Here is a 17,607-nt window from a genome sequence, read left to right on the forward strand (position 1 = left end):
GTCAGGTGTGATGCAACACACACACAGCTGACTCAGCAAACTTTGCTTGAGGAAGTAGACAGGTGAAGAGGAGGGTGCAGACGGGGTGGACTGTCACCAGAGAAGACTCAGTTTTACCGTTGAGATATTTTCAACTCCTTCACCTCACGTTTCCTTCACTTAAACACCACAAGCTCTCAACGATAGGGGGCGACAAAGAGCGCCATGTCGTAACCAACATTCATGATCGGTACAAGACCAGCGCTGCGTGTGGCGGTATTTCAGGGAAACCACCGCTCGCTTGTAACTGGCGGTTCTCGCACCGCCCGAGTGAGCGTCGGACGCGGCAGCAGGCGCGGGTGAACACATGAAACCCGCCCCGCGCGTCGCCCTGGGGCGCTGACTCAGATCGGGACACTCGGCTACGTCATTCGGAGGCCGTCCAAAGCGAGGAGCGACAACAGTTTGTTTGTGACCATCCACCAACAAGTTCACGCGTGTGGAGCGGCGCGGTGTTCAGGGGGTGACGAGGAGAAATCAAAGCAGCAGCAACCTATACAATTACCATCATCTGCTGCTGCTGCTGCTGCTGCTTTTCCTCCCTGGCAAAGAAACACTCCATCCATTTGGTGCGAGCGCCCGCGGGAATGTTACATCAAAACTAATCATAACGATTAAAATCAGCTCCTCTGCGCGGGAGGCAAGTTGGAGGCAGGAGGAGTGAGGCTGTTGTGGATTCAGGGGAAGAGGGAAAAAAGAATTCTTTATTTGATCCTATAAGAAACATAAAGTCAAGCAAGACTGAGGCGCTGCTGCTTGTGATCTGCGAGTTTCATTCCGCGGATGGGTTTGAGACGCGAGCTAATTGTGTCCTGATCTTTGCCTGGAGGCGCTTCTCAAGCCCCGGAGCGAGTCTCCTCTGTATTTTCCTCTGTCTACCTTAGCCGAGCTATTGCATTTCTCACTGCCGTAGCAAGAGAAGCGGATCGCGGGGCAATTCGGGGAGGAAAAAGCGCACAAAAGGGACTTTGCGCCTCTACGTGTTTCAGGTAAGCGCAGATTTATTTTGCTGTGGATGGATTTGGGGCGCTGAGGCGCAGCGCTTTTACGCATGTGCCAACCGATCGCTGCCGTTCTTTAGAATATTTAACCGTTTCCTGGCGCGGTAAACGTTGGAATTGTCAAACATCTGCTCCGTTCTCGTCAAACAAACAAGCAGGCTCGGCTCGGCTCGGTTCCGCTCGGTTGGATCCCGCTCCTGGCGCGCCTTCACTTCCCCAGAACTTGCCGATAACTTCGCTTATTTCCTCGTCGACATAAAGATTTCCTGTCGCCACTTTTGTCCTTAAACAGCTCGGTTTCTTCGCTGCCCCAGATCTCGTAATGAAAGACGCCATTGTGGAGTCACTTGGCCCCGGGCGCTTTCAGTCGCTCTGTAAAACAGGATGTACCTTTTAGACACGTCAATGCGGAATCTGTGAAGCAGCGCGTCTGTGCCGGAGAAGAAGCGCGTTTAAGACGACGGCTGAGCCAAAGAAGGTGTTTTGTCTCCGCTGTACAGTTGCCCTCTTGTCTCGCTCTGTACTTCACCATAGAAACCCGTTTAACTCTTCGCCTCCGTCGAAACAGCCAAGTGTTGCGACCTTTGCCGATAACGTTATCGGATAAATGAACAGTGAAAGTGCGCGTCAGGTAAAAGTGGTTTCACAAAGACTTCATTTAAAAGTGTAGATGAGGTGTTTCGAGTGTGGTCGCTGGATGGCGCTGTAACAAAAGTCAGTGGAATGACGGGGACAGACCGGGAGGTTTTCCTCAAAAGTGGTGGTGAAGAGGAGGAGCAGTGAGGGTTCAGCTTATTCCCTCAACAGTTGAGATTACAGCGTGGAGTCATGTGTTCACCCTGTCCTCGAACTTGTGCTTCACGTGGACAACTTTCTCTGCTGCAGTATTTGATCAGTACCTGTGCCTTGACTCACTACTGTTTATCCCAAGTGCCAGTGAGAACTCTGTTCTCCCAGAACCATTTAGCAGGTTTGACTTGAATCGTTGCAGTGCATAATGGGATGGGTCTGTTTTAATGTAAACATACACTGAGAATCTATCAATCGATCAAGTGACTTCACAAACCGTACCATAACTAGTGTATGACGTGGCCTAGTGAGTCATTTGAAAGTAAACATGAGGCCCGTGGGCCAATTCCAGCCCACAACACAATCACACACGGCCGATACCTTTCACTGTCAAAATACCACCTTTAGTGATCCCATAATGCACTGCAACAGCTTATAAGATTCAAATCTGTAAAATAATCCGGATAAACACGAGCAGTTTTCAAACCCTGAAACGTGGATTTTGTTTGGGTTGGGCTGGGTTTCTCTGTTCCTCTGTCTCGGACAAGTTTGCTTCTACATTCATAGGTGAGAAAACCACATGATTTAAAGTCGAGTCTGTTTTATTGGCAACGGGGGGAAATGCACTTGTTAAGAGACATGTTTGTGAAGAACACTTTCCTCTGGATGATGTAGTGTTGTGGTGTAAACTTGAAGTCGAGACCTAGACTAGAGCACACATGACCTGGTCCAAGACCGTGTTCAGTTTCAGGCGAGTTGGTCTGGACTCCAACACTCGGTGAATCTGATCAGGATGGAGACCTACTTGTTTGACCAATGGAGGGCGCCACACCGCGACTAAACTCGTGTGAACCTCCACTCTTAGGCCTCATAGTCCCAGTTCCTAGGTCTCACTTTTCACTCCGGTGAACGCCGCTAGCACTCGCTAGCTAAACACATTCCAGCGTGGTGATTGGTCCAGATATCTCTCCCCCGCCTCCTTCGCTCCGTGCTGGCAGTGACTGAAGTGAACCCACAGTTGTCTGTGTGTGGACATTTGAAACAAATGGCCCTGGGCTCCGGAGCAGCGAGGGCCCATCCAGATTATGTAAATACCAGTTTGCCTGGCTGCTACTGAATGCTAATGCTCTGATCTGAAATGCTAATTGATGCGCTGCATCATGGGAGGAGAGAAACCAGGAGCTGGTTCGGTGGCCGGGGAGGGTCTGAGCAGACAGGTACCGGAGCCATGGCGTGCCTGAGCGTCCCACAAAAGAAGCCCAGCTTCCAAAACAGTCCGGCCTTTGAAGCGCTGCGTCTGTTTTTGATTTGTTTGAGCAACAAAATTGCACAAGCTCGGTAAACAAGCAGGATCCCGCCCCAAACACCGCTCGCTCGGAGAGGAAAAATAAGGCTGGGAACTTGGGGAAACACAAGCAGGGAATTTTTTTTTTTTTTTTTTTTTTTTTTTTTTTGGCTGAAGTTGCAACAGGTAGAGACGGCTGGGATTCAGACTGTGAGTCCCAGCACACAGGAGGGGCAGGAAGGTCGAGCACCCCCCGTGTTTCCCACCACAACCCCAGTGGTTCATGCCACTCGACGGAGTGGCAAGTTTGTGCAGAAAAAACTGAAAACAATCTTCTCATATAAGAGGTCACCCCCCCCCCCCTCCCCCCGCGCGTCTGACTCCCACCCACCCAAGCTTCTCCTGCTATTTTCCATAATGCCTTACAGATTTTACACTCAATCCACCTTTGCGATGACAAGGCTTTGAGGAAATCCAATTCCACCAAGATGTTTTCAGAACTTCCTCTCCACGGCCGCGCACACACACACACACACTCTCAACACCATCTCCCCAAATTAGTCAGGGAACAAATTACCTGCATTGGGAGTGTGATCCCACGCACTTTGCCGGCTGCCTTACACAGGTCCCCTTTTGAAGCGCAGCCATGTGAATTCTCTCTCTTCCCTCCGTGCCCCGCAGCTCCCTCTGCCTTCTGCGAGGGATTCTGGAGTTGAATTTTAAAAACTACGTGTGGCTGCTGCCTGCGCTTATCAGCGTGCGCACAAATGGCATGCAAATCAGAGCGGGATCACACGGCGCGGCGCGGCGCGGGCCTGCACTCAAAGGCAAGCTTAATTGCTAATTGGGAATCTAGGTGTGAAACTGACTCTGCCAGTGAGGAGCAGGTTTTAAGGCCAGTGCTTGAACTAATTCATTCTAATCTGAATATTGTTAAAACATGCACTTCTCCCCCCCCCCCTCTTTGGAAGGGTCCGGGGACGGAGGAAGTGTCTCTTTCTTTGTGGGGTATTTACAGTGGAGGGTCAAGGTCAAGTCTCAGGTCTTTTTTTTATGGAGTGAAGACTGAGTCTGAATTGTTGCAGTGCATAATGGGACTTGTCTGTTTCAATGTACGGACGTTCTAACGTTTCCTGTGGCGAAACAATGGAAACATACACCGAGTATTTATCGCTCTATCAAGTGACTTCACAAACCGTACCATAACTAGTGTATGACGTGGCCTAGTGCGTCATTTGAAAGTAAACAAGAGGCCCGTGGGCCAATCCCAGCCCACAACACAATCACACACGGCCGATACCTTTCACTGTCAAAATACCACCTTTAATGATCCCGTAATGCACTGCAACAGCTTAACAGCTAATCCGGATAAACACAAGCAGTTTTCAAACCCTGAAACATGGATCTTGTTTGGGTTGGGCTGGGTTTCTCTGTTCCTCTGTCTCGGACAAGTTTGCTTCTACATTCATAGGTGAGAAAACCACATGATTCAAAGTCGAGTAACACAGCTGTGTCAGTCTGTTTTATTGGCAACAGGGGGAAATACACTTGTTAAGAGACATGTTTGCGACGAACACTTTCCTCTGGATGATGTAGTGTTGTGGTGGAAGTCGAGACCTAGACTAGAGCACACCTGGTATTTACAGTGGAGGGTCAAGTCTCAGGTCTTTTTTTATGGAGTGAAGACTGAGTCTGACTCAATTCACAGTTTTAAGAGGTGAAGTCGAACCCCAGGAACGTAGTTTGGTTGAGTTACCACCAGCTCCACCGAGGCAAGTCCCTATACTAGGCAAAGTAAACAACTGCTAGTCTAACATGCCACCACAAGGGGGCGACATGCTCAAGCATCACATGAGAAAGTAATTCATTCTAGAACACTGGAGCTCTGGATGGTTTAAAGTTTGCTGATGATGTAAATAAGGTATGGATAAAAAGTGTGTTTGGGAGAGACAAAATGTTGAAATTCAGTTCGCGTTACGACAGTGTTCAGACGGGCAGTTCAGAAGTCACGCTGCTGCACTGAACCAATCATTTTAGAGATACAAACAAATATACATTGACTAAATGTTGACATGACGAAAGAAAAAGGGGATTAAGCGTTTCACTTTTCAATGTATCAAAGCATATTTTCCAGTTTTTCGGAATTTGAATCCACGATTCTGATCTCATTGCCAAACCCTCAATGGCTCTATGTTGCACGAAAACATTGTCCTCAGTCGATAAACAGTCCTCAAAACAAGAGTGTCGGAAAGTGAAAACCTACCTTGGCTACAGGTAAAGAATGAGATTTGTACATGAATAAAATACATTGGCTATCATTGTGAGAAAGATCTATGAAAAATAATATCGAAATATGTTCTTAAATATTCACTAGGTTGAGAAAAGTGTGGAAAAACGTATTAAAAAAAGAATATGAGCTGCGATGCAGGTGTCCAACTGAAGGCCAGGGGGCCAACTTCGACCAGCCACATCATTTTTGGGGGTCTAGTCTAGTGCAGTCTTAGAATTACCTCAGAAGCCTGGAGTGTCTTTGAGTCTCTTAAAATAGTTCATATGTCGTGACTGTCCATTATGTATCCAATTTGATCGACACACAACCACTTTAAGATTTTGCCGGGTGAAAATTAAGACCAAGTTTAGCGTTAAATTCAGGAAGTTACGTCGTAGCCTGTGGTGAAGTGACAACCTGCCAATATAGAACCTTTCCTACACCTTTGTGTATTTCACTAACACTCAAACTGCCACAATACTGTCTCAGGATGAAGTGTCATGTTTCACCGAAAAAAATTAAAAATAACGACGACTCAGCAGAAACAATAAGCGAGAGCATCGTCGCTGTGGAACTTTGTCGGTTAACTTCATCAGCTTACATTACGCCTCCGAGCCGCGACGACGCTCACCTTTCGCCCAAAGTGTAACTTAAGTCGTCGCCTCTGGCCAAGCTTCCGCAAACAGACGTGGAAGAACTGCCTTTTCAGAGGCCAAAGAAAATACTGGGACTCAGTGGAAGTTGCGCGACAACATTGGTTTTAAAGACAAGGAAACTAGCGCGAGTGGACGAGTGTAACCCCCAAGTAGCGCTGCGGTTCTCCCTCCCTAACTATGAAAATACTGTTGTAGCTCTAATATTCTCAAAAGTTACTTTCAGTCAGGAGTTTCCCACCAATGACCTCGCTGGGATTTGAACCCTTGACCCACTGCTCCATTGTCTTCATTGCTACCAGCTGAACTTGACACTTTTGATGCAGTTTTCATTTCTATTTATCATATTTAGACTATTTTTTTGTACCTTAAATTACTACTGTAGTTCATAACTGTGACTCTCTTCTCCATAAATCAATTATTATTTTAATAGAACATGAACATGTATTTAAAAATATATATTTTCTTGTTATTCCACTGCTGCTGTGTTTATATAATGTTGAAAAAAAATGATGGCTGTGAAATAAAATCCTGAAATCTTCTAAATTATAACACAATTCCATAAGCAAAAAAAATATTTGTGGCAGTGTCTACAAATATATTGTTTTAAAACTCTCCCTTACAGACAGGGTGAGGAGCTTGGTCGTCCAGGAGGGATTCAGAGTAGCTCAGCCGCTTCTCTGCATCCAGAGTGGAGGAGAGGTCTTCTTCACTGGAGAAGAACGTCTGCAGGTCTTTGCTGTGGGTGCTGCCCCCACGACCTGACAGCCACCACCTGCTACTGCAGGGTGGATTGAATATTTGTGAAATGGGTGGTTTGTTTTGCTGAGGTGTTCAAGGTGTATTTGGAGATGTATATTTCTCTGGTGCCCTGGGGTGGTTTTCAGGCTGTGGCCCGGGGCCGCAGGCGGCGGAGGGGCGGCTCTGCTGATGATCGTTTGCAGCTGTTATGAGAGGAGTTTTATCTCATGAGGTGATGTTGTGGGTGGGAGATGATGTGGGCGTTCTGGTCCAGGTAGCGGAGAGTAACTGAAGCACTGGAGGAGGGCTGCTTGAACTCAAGTGGCGCACAGTGAAAAGGCGGCGGAGAGCGGTCCAAACCGGGGGCAGAGGTCAGGCGACATGTGCGCGCTGACCCCGCTCCTCCTCCCCCCCCGCGAAGCAGGATTTGTTTTATTCTGAAAATGCGGCGCGCAGAAACAGCGACAGCCCCAAAGAGCCGCAGGCGCTGCGATGCTAATGTTGTCGGGGGCTTTGACTTCTCCCTCAGCCATTGCGAGGCAGCTGCTCGGTGCGACAGCCACGGAGCTCCGGTCCTCCCTCGACAACGCTCTGTTATCGCTGAACTCCGCGCGACCATGGACGAAACGGATATCATGGACTTGACGCATCAGAAGGCGAGGAAGCGACCGCGGCCGATCAGCTCCGTGGACGACTCGGTGCACGCTGCCCTGAAGAGAGTCCCGGCGCGGGAGATGTTCGCCGTCAGGGGCGAGCCCATCCCCGCGGCTGGACTCAAGCAGAACGACCACGCGCTGACCTCCTCTCCGACCACGGTGATGCCCGCACAGGTACGCGCGTCAAAGCCTCGCGTCAATACGCACGACCGACTCCACTTCAATCCGCGCCCCGCACTTGGAAGACCTCGCCAGCGAGCCTTTATTTTTCAGTGTAATACAGGAACTTTCCGAAGAGGAGGAGCTTTTTCAACAAGCTCGTGGTGTTTGTAGGTTACCAGTTACGGCGTTTATGAGCAAATGAATCTGGAGGTTATGGCCTGCAGGGGGTCAAGGTCAGGGGGCTCCAGCTCCACCTATGAATAGTGCACTTGAACATGTCTGTTAAATGAAAAGTCTGAAACTTTCTCATCTTGAATCCTCCTCCGCCGCACCAACCCTCCTGTCCGTTTCTGCTGAACTTGCCGCTGACTCTGTCCCCGTCCGGCAGGATAACCGCTCCAGCATGTCCAGGCCCATGATCACGCGCTCGCCAGTGTCTCCCCTGAGTAACCAGGGCATCCCGACTCCCGCACAGCTCACCAAGTCCAACGCGCCTGTGCACATCGACGTGGGCGGCCACATGTACACCAGCAGCCTGGCCACCTTAACCAAATTCCCAGAATCCCGGTGAGTAAAGGGACGTTTGTGATGTTAGTATATGAATGTACAATGTGTTTATTCAAATCCATGAAGCAGAATTATGATTTCACATTATGCTTCTGTTTTTTTTTTTTTTTTTAAATGAGCTGGTGACTCCGACAGTTTTTCCTCTGGCTATTGGTTCACGTGTCAAACTCACGGCCCGGGGGCCAAACCCGGTCCGCCGAGTCATTTACGTGGACGGCTCAATATGGATTCAATCATTTTTATGAAACACAGATTATAAACATCAACATGGAAATGTCCAAAAATGTCAAAGTTGATGCTGATGGAGGCTGAAGGACGGGAGAGTAGATGTGTGTTTGTGCGTCACTGTTCCTGAAGAGAGAGGCTTTACGCCAAAGCTCATCCTCCAAGAATGAGACTCATAACGTGCTCTGTTTCGAGCCTTTTCCTGTTAAATTTGACTTGGCTCACAGCGCAGACTTCTTTAACACACGCCCCCCTGGTGTCTAGTTCATGTGTCGCATAGTTTAGTTCCTGGAAGGAGGTGAAGTCCCACACCAGGCACAGGTCCTTAAATCGTCCGCTTCTACCTCGACATTCTTCCGCCGCTTCTCAGGCAGGAAGTCTGTGATGGTGTCGGCTTTGTCGTGGCAGTCTCGGTCATTTCTAAGATGTCATCCTTCTTGTGACATTAAACAGTCAAATGTCAACCCCCCTCCCCTTCACAGCACCCAAATGTCTCCTGGGTTTACTTACATAAAACGTTCCACTGAAGCTTCCAGGTCGTTCTGAAGATGTTCTCTCCGTTACATATCTTTGAGCTGCTCTGGCAAAGACAATGGAAGAGGTTTTTTTTCAAGTGCAGACAAAAGCAAATTGGCTGTTTTGACAGATGTCACAGCAGCGGAAGGCTAAAGGGCACGGGGCCATCTGGGGGCTGCGAGACGGGCCCCGAGCGTTCTGCTGCGAGCGCACGGCTACAGCTGACCTTTTTGTTTTGTTTTTTTTAATTCTGTCTAGAACTAGCTCACATGGCAGCACTGAAAACGATTTTAAAAACCTGCCACTTCTCCGCTGTCTGTTGGTAGAATCGGCCGCCTCTTTGATGGCACAGAGCCCATAGTCCTGGACAGCCTGAAGCAGCACTACTTCATTGACAGGGATGGACACATGTTCCGCTACATCCTCAACTTCCTCAGGACGTCCAAGCTCCTCATACCAGAAGACTTCAAAGTAAGTGAACAAAAAAAAAAAACCCTTTAAATTTCCATCAGCTAGTCAGCACAAACTTGGGCAGCACAATGAATGTCAAGGATGTGGATCACCTCGGGTCATCGGCGCTCCTTGAAATGCCGGGATTTGACCCCATGCTGCCTCACTTACTGTCCAACTGCAGCAGAAACTCTTGAGGCGGCACTAGATGTTCTGCTTGACAGAAATACTTCACAAACATCGGAGGAAATGTGAGAATGGAACCTGGTCGGCCTGTTAAACACTGCACTCAAAGGTCAAACCGAAGGGTTGAATCACGCACGTCAACTGAAAACTAGCGCTTCCACATTGAGTTCAGTGACATGTGATGTGACGGCCTCCTGCCACTAGGCTGCAGTGTTTCCTCTTTTGCTCATACATGGTTGTAGCAAAGGTACGTTGATAGGTTGTTTTTTGAGCCCATTTCTGACTTACTTTTCTCTGCTTTAATGCCTTTATAGAATCTCCGAGTCGAACACTGAACCTATTTACCTCATTTATAAAGAGGCGACTCACTAGTATTCATCCAGTCGGCCCGCTTACATCTCGCCGACTGCAGAGCTCTTACACCTCTGCTGTCATCTATTGACTCATCGGGATGCAATTACATCCCTTTGGCTCCAAGATGTTTCTGCTTCCACCGACACAAGTCTCTGGCCTTCATTACCAGACTTTTATTCCCAACATTTCCACATGGCTCTATGTTCTCGTGCCAAGGCCTGATCCCCAGTCTCATGATCCACTTCAGAATTTTTTTTTCCGGATTTTATTTTGCTATTTCGCCCCGTAATTAGTCGACTTGCCCGGGGAGAAAACAAATAACCGCATTATCTGATGGTCGAGCCGCGGCGTGAGTCAGTCGTTGGAAAGTATGTCGGCTTAAACAAGCAAAGACAAAAGACAGAATGGAGTTCAGGATCAGGCCGCGTTCACATGGAGAGCAGAATTGATTTGGCGCCAGTGGCGCTCTGTGTTTCCAGCTCCAGCTTGGTGCTTCATACCAGTAGTAATGTGAATATCTGTTGTCAGGGTTGTAGTGACTGTCCTCCATCCAAGCTCACGCAGCTTGGTGCAGCTGACGGGCTGAACCCTGTGGCCCATTTCTCACCCTAACACTGGGGTTTGCGCCTTCACCTGTAAGTGTAGTGTGTCCCAATACACCTCGGACCGAGGGCACTGGCCATTCACCACTTGAAATGATCCCTTCAAACCGAGGGGGCTCCGGAGCTGACTTGAAACCAAGTGGGAATATGAAGTGTGGAGAGGTTTCCAGGATGCCACAGTACTTTATTTAAAACCAGTGTTGTATCGGACAACAGGGACTCTTTAGTAAGGAGGACTACTCTTCCATTTGTTGACTTTCTCTCGACCAAAATGGCCGACCGTGTCCGACAACATGAATAATACAACATGTATGTACAACAGTATCTTTTTATTTCTTCTTAACCAACGACTGTCGGCTAGCATCTTGGCTAACGTTAACATGGTCACACCTCTAACAGATTTATCGCCGCAACATAGCGGCGAAGCCGGCTTTGACTCCGCCCATTTCTCGTCCACGTTGGTTCACCAAACCAAGTGAGATGATCAGCGCCGATGCAAGAGGTTCAAAAACATTGGGGCTGGCATTTCCAAAACCTCTCAAACACTCGATATGCAGGAAACAAAACACAGTACGGTAGCCAGTGACACGTTGTCTTTACATGTGACGTCACGTCACTTGGTCGTCGGAGTGCACTTCATAGTGGAGGGCACTCAGAACCAAGTGCTAGTGTTACGTGCTAGTGTTAGGGTGAGACATGGGACACAGCCAAACTCTAAAACTTGCACCATCCGGGCCCTTTGAGGACCGGAATAGACTCTCTGGTACAAAGAAATCCACTTAAAATCTGTGAATTGAACTCCTTATGGCGCCATCGGCTGAAGTGAAACAGCCAGAGTCCGAACTTTTTAATACACTGTTACATTACATTTCTAAACAGCAACAGACGGTAGCGTTAGCATTTATATTCACAGCTGTGTGTTTCGGTCCATGGAAAAATGTTTGGTTAAACTTCTTGTAACACGGTTGACATGTGTTTTTCCGTGAGTGAAAAGCCAGATGTGAGCATTTGGAAATGATGGTTGGAGCTGGCAGTGATGCGCTGTCCCTGTCGCCCAGGACTACAGTCTGCTCTACGAGGAGGCTCGCTACTTCCAGCTGCAGCCCATGCTCAACGAGCTGGAGCGCTGGCGCCAGGACCAGGAGCTGAACCGGGTGTCGCGCCCCTGCGAGTGCCTGGTGGTGCGCGTGGCCCCCGACTTGGGCGAGAGGATCACCCTGAGCGGCGACAAGGCGCTGATCGAGGACGTCTTCCCGGAGATCGGCGACGTCATGTGCAACTCCGTCAACGCCGGGTGGAACCACGACTCCACGCACGTCATCCGCTTCCCGCTCAACGGATACTGCCACCTCAACTCCGTCCAGGTAGAGTCCACCTCGCCCGGCTGGGATCATTCGATCAAACCGAATCTTCCTGTTCGGTCCTCCGCACACGCCCCCAGTGCATGTGCTCTTTGATGAGTCCATCAAAGCCTCAGTTTAGCTTGTTTTTGTCACGTAACTCCACATCATATTCGCTCTCTGTGATCTGAGCGGAGTAATGATGTGGACCTCAGATCTGGAGCAGGACAGTGGTCAGGCTTCGTTTGGGTCTTCACATCTTTGCCGCAGTGCTGGAGAAAGACTTAAAACTAAAGACTCAAAAGAGCTAACCAGTTCAAGACAGATCAAAGTCCATCCATGTTCTTCTCCTCAAATGAGCCTAGGTTATGGGGGCAGCAGTCCAAGTCCAAGATCTCCAGAAACCTCCCTCAGGAACAATGTAAGCCATAGTCTCTGCAGTGTGTTTAGGGGTCCACACACCTGACTACTCTGAGTCTTTCCCAGATGACCAAGCTCTACAAAAGGAGAGCGCAAGTAGAAATATTCTTTTGGTCTCTACCCAAAAGATTTGAGACCCTAGACTGGAATCAGTAACCTTGTTACTGTAGGTACTGATCCGTCAGTCGCCCTCCATCCTTCCCTGAGTAAAGACCATCAAGGTTCTTCACATATAGGGATTTTTCCATCGGATACTGAGACGGATTCACATCCGATATCGGTACCTATATAACTGTAGCATTGAGGATCGGTTAGTTCCTTCTACTATTTACTTAAAAGGTTGTCAACAATGTTTATGGATGTGAACTGCTTAATACTGACAGCTGAAAACACAACACCACTGAAGTTGGGCACAACAGCTTCAGCTTTATGAAAAACTTAAAAGCTCTTAGTGCCTTAAATAAAAGCAGAACATGGCAGAAGATTGAAATAACTAAAGAAGCAAAAACGTAGTACCAGGTTACACACCTGGACTGTGAAATCGAGGAGGCGCTACGCTAAGTGAAACGGAGGATATTTGGGCTTATGGATCGGTTTGGATGACTTGTGCGTCTTCGGACTTTCCGTGATGAGACTTGGAAAAGTCACCTCGGCTTGTTGCCGGATATCTGTGTTGCCATTGGTGAGCAGCGTTGTCCTGCTAGAGAGTGTCCCAACTTGCAGGCGTGAGTCACGGCTCGACCGCCACTCTCAGCCCTAAAGACATCCTGCTGTATTAGAAACGTCTCGGTCTGCTTTCACTTGAACTTGAAAGCGCTTCAGTCATTTCCGTAGCCGCATTTAGCAGTTAGCATCGCTGAACCTTTTTTTTTCACTTGACTCGCCGGATCTTGTGTAAAAGAACTGATGTAACGTCAAATAGCAGCTTGTTTAAAGCCTAAACAAGGGCCACAAATGGCCCCGAGGCCAGACTTTGGCTCCATGAGAGGCTTGATAAACCGTGGAGGTTTCATCTTCATCTTGCTGAAGACATTAACAGTGATATAAATAAAGCCAAGAATAAAAGCCGACAAAGCGAGCACGACACATTTGGCTAACGTCTCTTCTTGTTACTTTTCCGACGAAATGATCGCTAAAGTAACACGGCTGCAATAAAGGCTTGTGTGCCAGTGAAGATCTAATATTCACACACCTAACAGAATGGCTCAGAGGCAGTGACATATTTGCAAGACTAAGACAAGACTTTCAAATTGCAAATTAAATTTAGATTCCGCGTGCATTGGGCAATATTCTCCCTCTTTGATATCACGCTGACTTATTGATGGTAAAATGCTGAGATGCGCATCAATAAATTACAGCAGCGAGCGAGGCATATTTGATAAGATTTCACCACGATTTGGACTGTGTCTCTCAGCGTCAAAGCTTCTTCCCAAAAAACACACAAACAATCTTCAGAAGTGTGTGGAGAGCGAGCGAGCGAGCTCCCTGGCAGGTTGTCCCCAGGCGGGGCCCATAATCCTGTTTGGTTATTAAAGCACGCCGGCGGTGGATGCTGTATCTGCAGCTAATGGAGGCAGGGCGGAGGGGTTTTTTGGGAGAAGGAGGGGCGGGGGGGGGGGGGGGGGGGGGGAGCGGAGAGAGCTGCCAGCAGTCGGGGGACCTTTGTAGTTTTGGCTGAGGCTTTAGCCCCAGGGTTTAGACGGAGGGGACTGGGGTAAGGGTGTTTTTCGCTGAGCTGCCCGCACCGAGCCAAGTGGCGGGGAGAAAGCCACACTGCTCCCTGGGGCCTCTTTGATGGAATGTGATCCTGCGGACCCCCTGGACACGTCGGTGGATGTCTGCACCACTTTGGACAAGCTGCACATGCAGGAAAACAAACACCAGAAACCAAAGTAAATGAAGGGAAAACCAGTCCGTGCCTTCGCAAAAGCTCCTCATAGTTTAGCACGTTTATCCCAACACCACGGAGGAGCAGAGACTTGACTTGGAAGTTAGTATGTCCAGGGAGCGAGTGGCAAGAAGAAGTGTTCGCGTTTAAGCTTGTGTAGACGACTGACCTGAGGCTGTAGCTAATGGCTTCAGTATAAACACAGCCTTCAGTCATTGCAACGTTTGTTTAAACAAACAATGCGTAAACCTTCGTCCCCAACCAGAAGAGGAAACCCGAAGAACGTCGTAGCACACAATAAATTCCGACACCTTTTGCGTGTGTTGAAAATATAGAGTTGAAACATCAAGGCTTGCGAATTGCTTTCAGTAGAACTGTGAACTGTGTGGCCTTTGATGTGTCTTTTATGAAGTCTTCCGACGTTTTCGGTTGCGATGGTCCTGTAGTCTGACGTCACGGTGACTAGATGACTCATGAACCTAGTCGGTTATAGTCAACCACTAGTCATCGCAGCCCTTATAGTTCTACACTATTTGTGTGACGGTCAACTCCTGGAGTTGCGAGGAGACTCCGTGAACAATTGCGCGGTGATGGACCGAGCCTCAGTCGCATCTACATTCCTGTCACAAGCTCCACGTCCTCCGACTCCCTGAGCAGCTTCCAATGCTCCAGTTAACTCTGCGGAACATGACAACTTTCACACTTTTCTCGGCCGCCTGCCTGCAGGAGGAGCAAAAAGGTTAAAGGCTGCTGAGATGTTTTAGCACTGTTGTCTCCAGCGACTTGGGGAATGACGTCAACTCGTGACACACGCACTGTGCTGGACTTATTTAGTGAGTTTGAGCCAGATTCTTTATTTAGAAAACAAGTTTAGTCAATAGTCGATCTGTTTCATGAAGCTCACCTTTTTTCGGTCTGTGGAGACTTCCACGAAATACGTGCCGCCATTTTTCGTCAGAAAAGTACAAGTGAATAGAAGCGGGGAGCATGTGTCGCCGAGTGAAGGCACGTGGATTCCAACCTGCTGACTCTGTTCTCTGTCCTACCTGGACAGTTCAGGTCAAACCTTTTTGGTGGGAGGAGCCAAAAGAGGCGGGGCACAGAACTAGACAACTGAAAATGCAAGACCCCTTCATGGAAAATGCTCTCATACGTGACATCATTCTACCTTTTGTTGTATTTTTGACTTGTATTTAGACTGCTGTCGACAATGATACTTACATTTTGACCTGTTTTTTGTGGGGGTCACATCCAATAGTCAAATCGCGATAAACAGCATCTGCATTATTCGCTGCAGCAGCCGATGTTGATCTTACCTGCCGTAACTCAACATCTCTGGCACCTCATCCGTTCTCTGCTGCAGAAGCTACAAACATCTCACTCTCTTGTTCTCTCCTTAACCCTGAAATATAACTGCACTGTCAGTCACATGACCAACCACCAGGCCCCAACGCATAGAGTGAAACCCTGTTGTCTTTAATGGGGATTCCACTGGTAGCTCCAGCCAACGTTCTTCACCCAACAATGGCCACCAAACGTCTCCACCAGATCTACTGAACACTGAGGTCAGGCTCATAAAATGGCAACAACCAATGGGGTTCATGGAAGGTGGGCGTGTGACTCGAAAGGCTGGTCAAGATAGGTGAAAGTGGAGGTTTTGCTGAAGTAGCTCCATAAGATGTTAAAGTTTTTAAAACTTCCAACTGACTCTGACGTTTACTTCCAGGTTCTAGAGCGTCTCCAGCAACGAGGCTTCGAAATCGCGGGCTCCTGCGGTGGAGGAGTGGACTCATCCCAGTTCAGCGAGTACGTCCTGAGGAGGGAACTGAGGAGGTTGAGTCCGCGAGGACCCAACTCAAACCGGATAAAGCAGGAGCAGCTGGACTAGAGCCCTCCGCACCAGCAGGAGGCGCTAGACTTTTCCGTGGCAGCCAAAGACGCTGCAGAGCTCTGTGGACTCTGTTTATGATTTTTTATTTTCCTTCATTTCCTCGTTCATGTTTTCTTAAACTTGAGAACCATCTAAAGAGTAAATAAGCGGTGCAACAGGAGATTTCTGCCGGAAGAAGATACAGTTAAACACAAAGTTTGAGATTGCAAGGACATTTCTGATTGTCTCGCCCCGAAAACAAACGCGATATTGATAAAGATTTATATACGCTGGGTCCCCAAAAGAGTTTGTTTTAAAACTAAGCGCCTACATTAGGTCGGATTTCTGGTTCCCCGTGGATGATGGACAGCTCCCGCCACCTCCTCTGTATAAAGGTCACCAATCTGTTTACAGTAGAGAATGTCTCTGTTGTCTCACATTGTTTTGAAAAACATGATGAATATTGTGATACCAATGAAGTGTTTTTTGTACTTTAATGGAAGTCTTGATTTAACCATGAAATATCATCCAAATTCCACACCAATCTATATATAAGTCAAGAGAATAATTTAACTAAATTATTTCCATTCGCCTCAGTGGGAAGTGTCGACTGGCCCCACCTCCTCCTCCCCCTCCCCCTCCTCCTCCTCACGTGCTACTTCTCAGAATTGGACCATGTAAATTACTTTTTAATGTATGTGTGTGTGTGTGTGTGTCTTTTTTTACATGACAAATTTGTTGCCTGACTGAACAGCTTCATTGTAAAACCCAAGAAGATTTATTTGTAGCACAACATGAAGTGTTTCGAAGACGACTGACCCACCTACGCTCCCTGGATTTGACGCGAAAAGAGGAATGTAGCAAAAAAAAAACTTGTGAAATAAATCTCAACTTCACTTGTCACGGTGTGTGTTCTTACGTCCGCGGTGTGTGTGTGTGTGTTTTCCACTCGCCATTTTGAATAGGGCAGACTTCTCCATGCAAGTCATGTCGCTTGTGCTTCCTTGTTTCCCCGCCGGGCCAAAATCCAAAGTGAAATCCCACACGGAGCCCTGTCGTCTTGTCTTCATCCCTTTTGGCAGAATCTCCACTTTCTTTGGCTATCAACGCTTCCCGCTATATGTCTCGCTCTCAGCCCCTTTTGCCCTAGATTCCCCTTTTGACTGACTGTTGCTCTAATAGGTGAAACCGTGAGTGGTGCCGCCGCATCGTAACAAGTGGGAATTTAGGACTTTAAAAAGCCTTTTAACACAATATACGAGAAGCTGTGTTTCATTTTTGCTGGAGTGTTTTAGACTTACACACACACTTCCAGCCTGTAGCCACGCCCCCTTTCTGAGTCAAAATTGTTTTTTATTTTATCACATTTTTTCTGTATAATTCAAGTTATTGTTTATAATAAATGTAATTCAGTCAAACTGATAATAGTGTTCAACTTCAAGTTTTAACAAGTGAATACCAAAGTGAGTTTCAGTTCTCAGGACTCCAGTGTCACACATGAGGCCTTTAGTTTTAAGGCCAGAAAATGTCCATCTTGAAAACAGCTCAGCATCATGTTGTAGTATTCCATTTGAGGTGAACTGTATAAACTACA

General features: G+C 47.9%; 1 protein-coding gene across 2 annotated transcripts; it reads left to right on the plus strand.

Annotated features, from left to right (window-relative positions):
- Nucleotides 1-708: 708 nt before the first annotated feature.
- Nucleotides 709-16,914, plus strand: LOC128770069 (BTB/POZ domain-containing protein KCTD1). Of its 2 annotated transcripts, none has more exons than XM_053884303.1 (5): nt 709-1,028; nt 7,984-8,162; nt 9,230-9,374; nt 11,554-11,859; nt 15,870-16,914. In XM_053884303.1, the coding sequence occupies exons 2-5, from the start codon at nt 7,999-8,001 to the stop codon at nt 16,029-16,031; spliced, it is 777 nt and encodes a 258-aa protein (XP_053740278.1). In that variant the 5' UTR covers nt 709-1,028; nt 7,984-7,998; the 3' UTR covers nt 16,032-16,914. The 2 variants fall into 2 exon arrangements, with proteins under 2 accessions (XP_053740278.1, XP_053740277.1); XM_053884302.1 differs by lacking the exon at nt 709-1,028 and adding an exon at nt 7,067-7,607.
- Nucleotides 16,915-17,607: the final 693 nt, after the last annotated feature.

This window comes from Synchiropus splendidus, chromosome 13, assembly GCF_027744825.2.
Source record: "Synchiropus splendidus isolate RoL2022-P1 chromosome 13, RoL_Sspl_1.0, whole genome shotgun sequence".
NCBI classification, from domain to species: Eukaryota; Metazoa; Chordata; class Actinopteri; order Syngnathiformes; family Callionymidae; genus Synchiropus; species Synchiropus splendidus.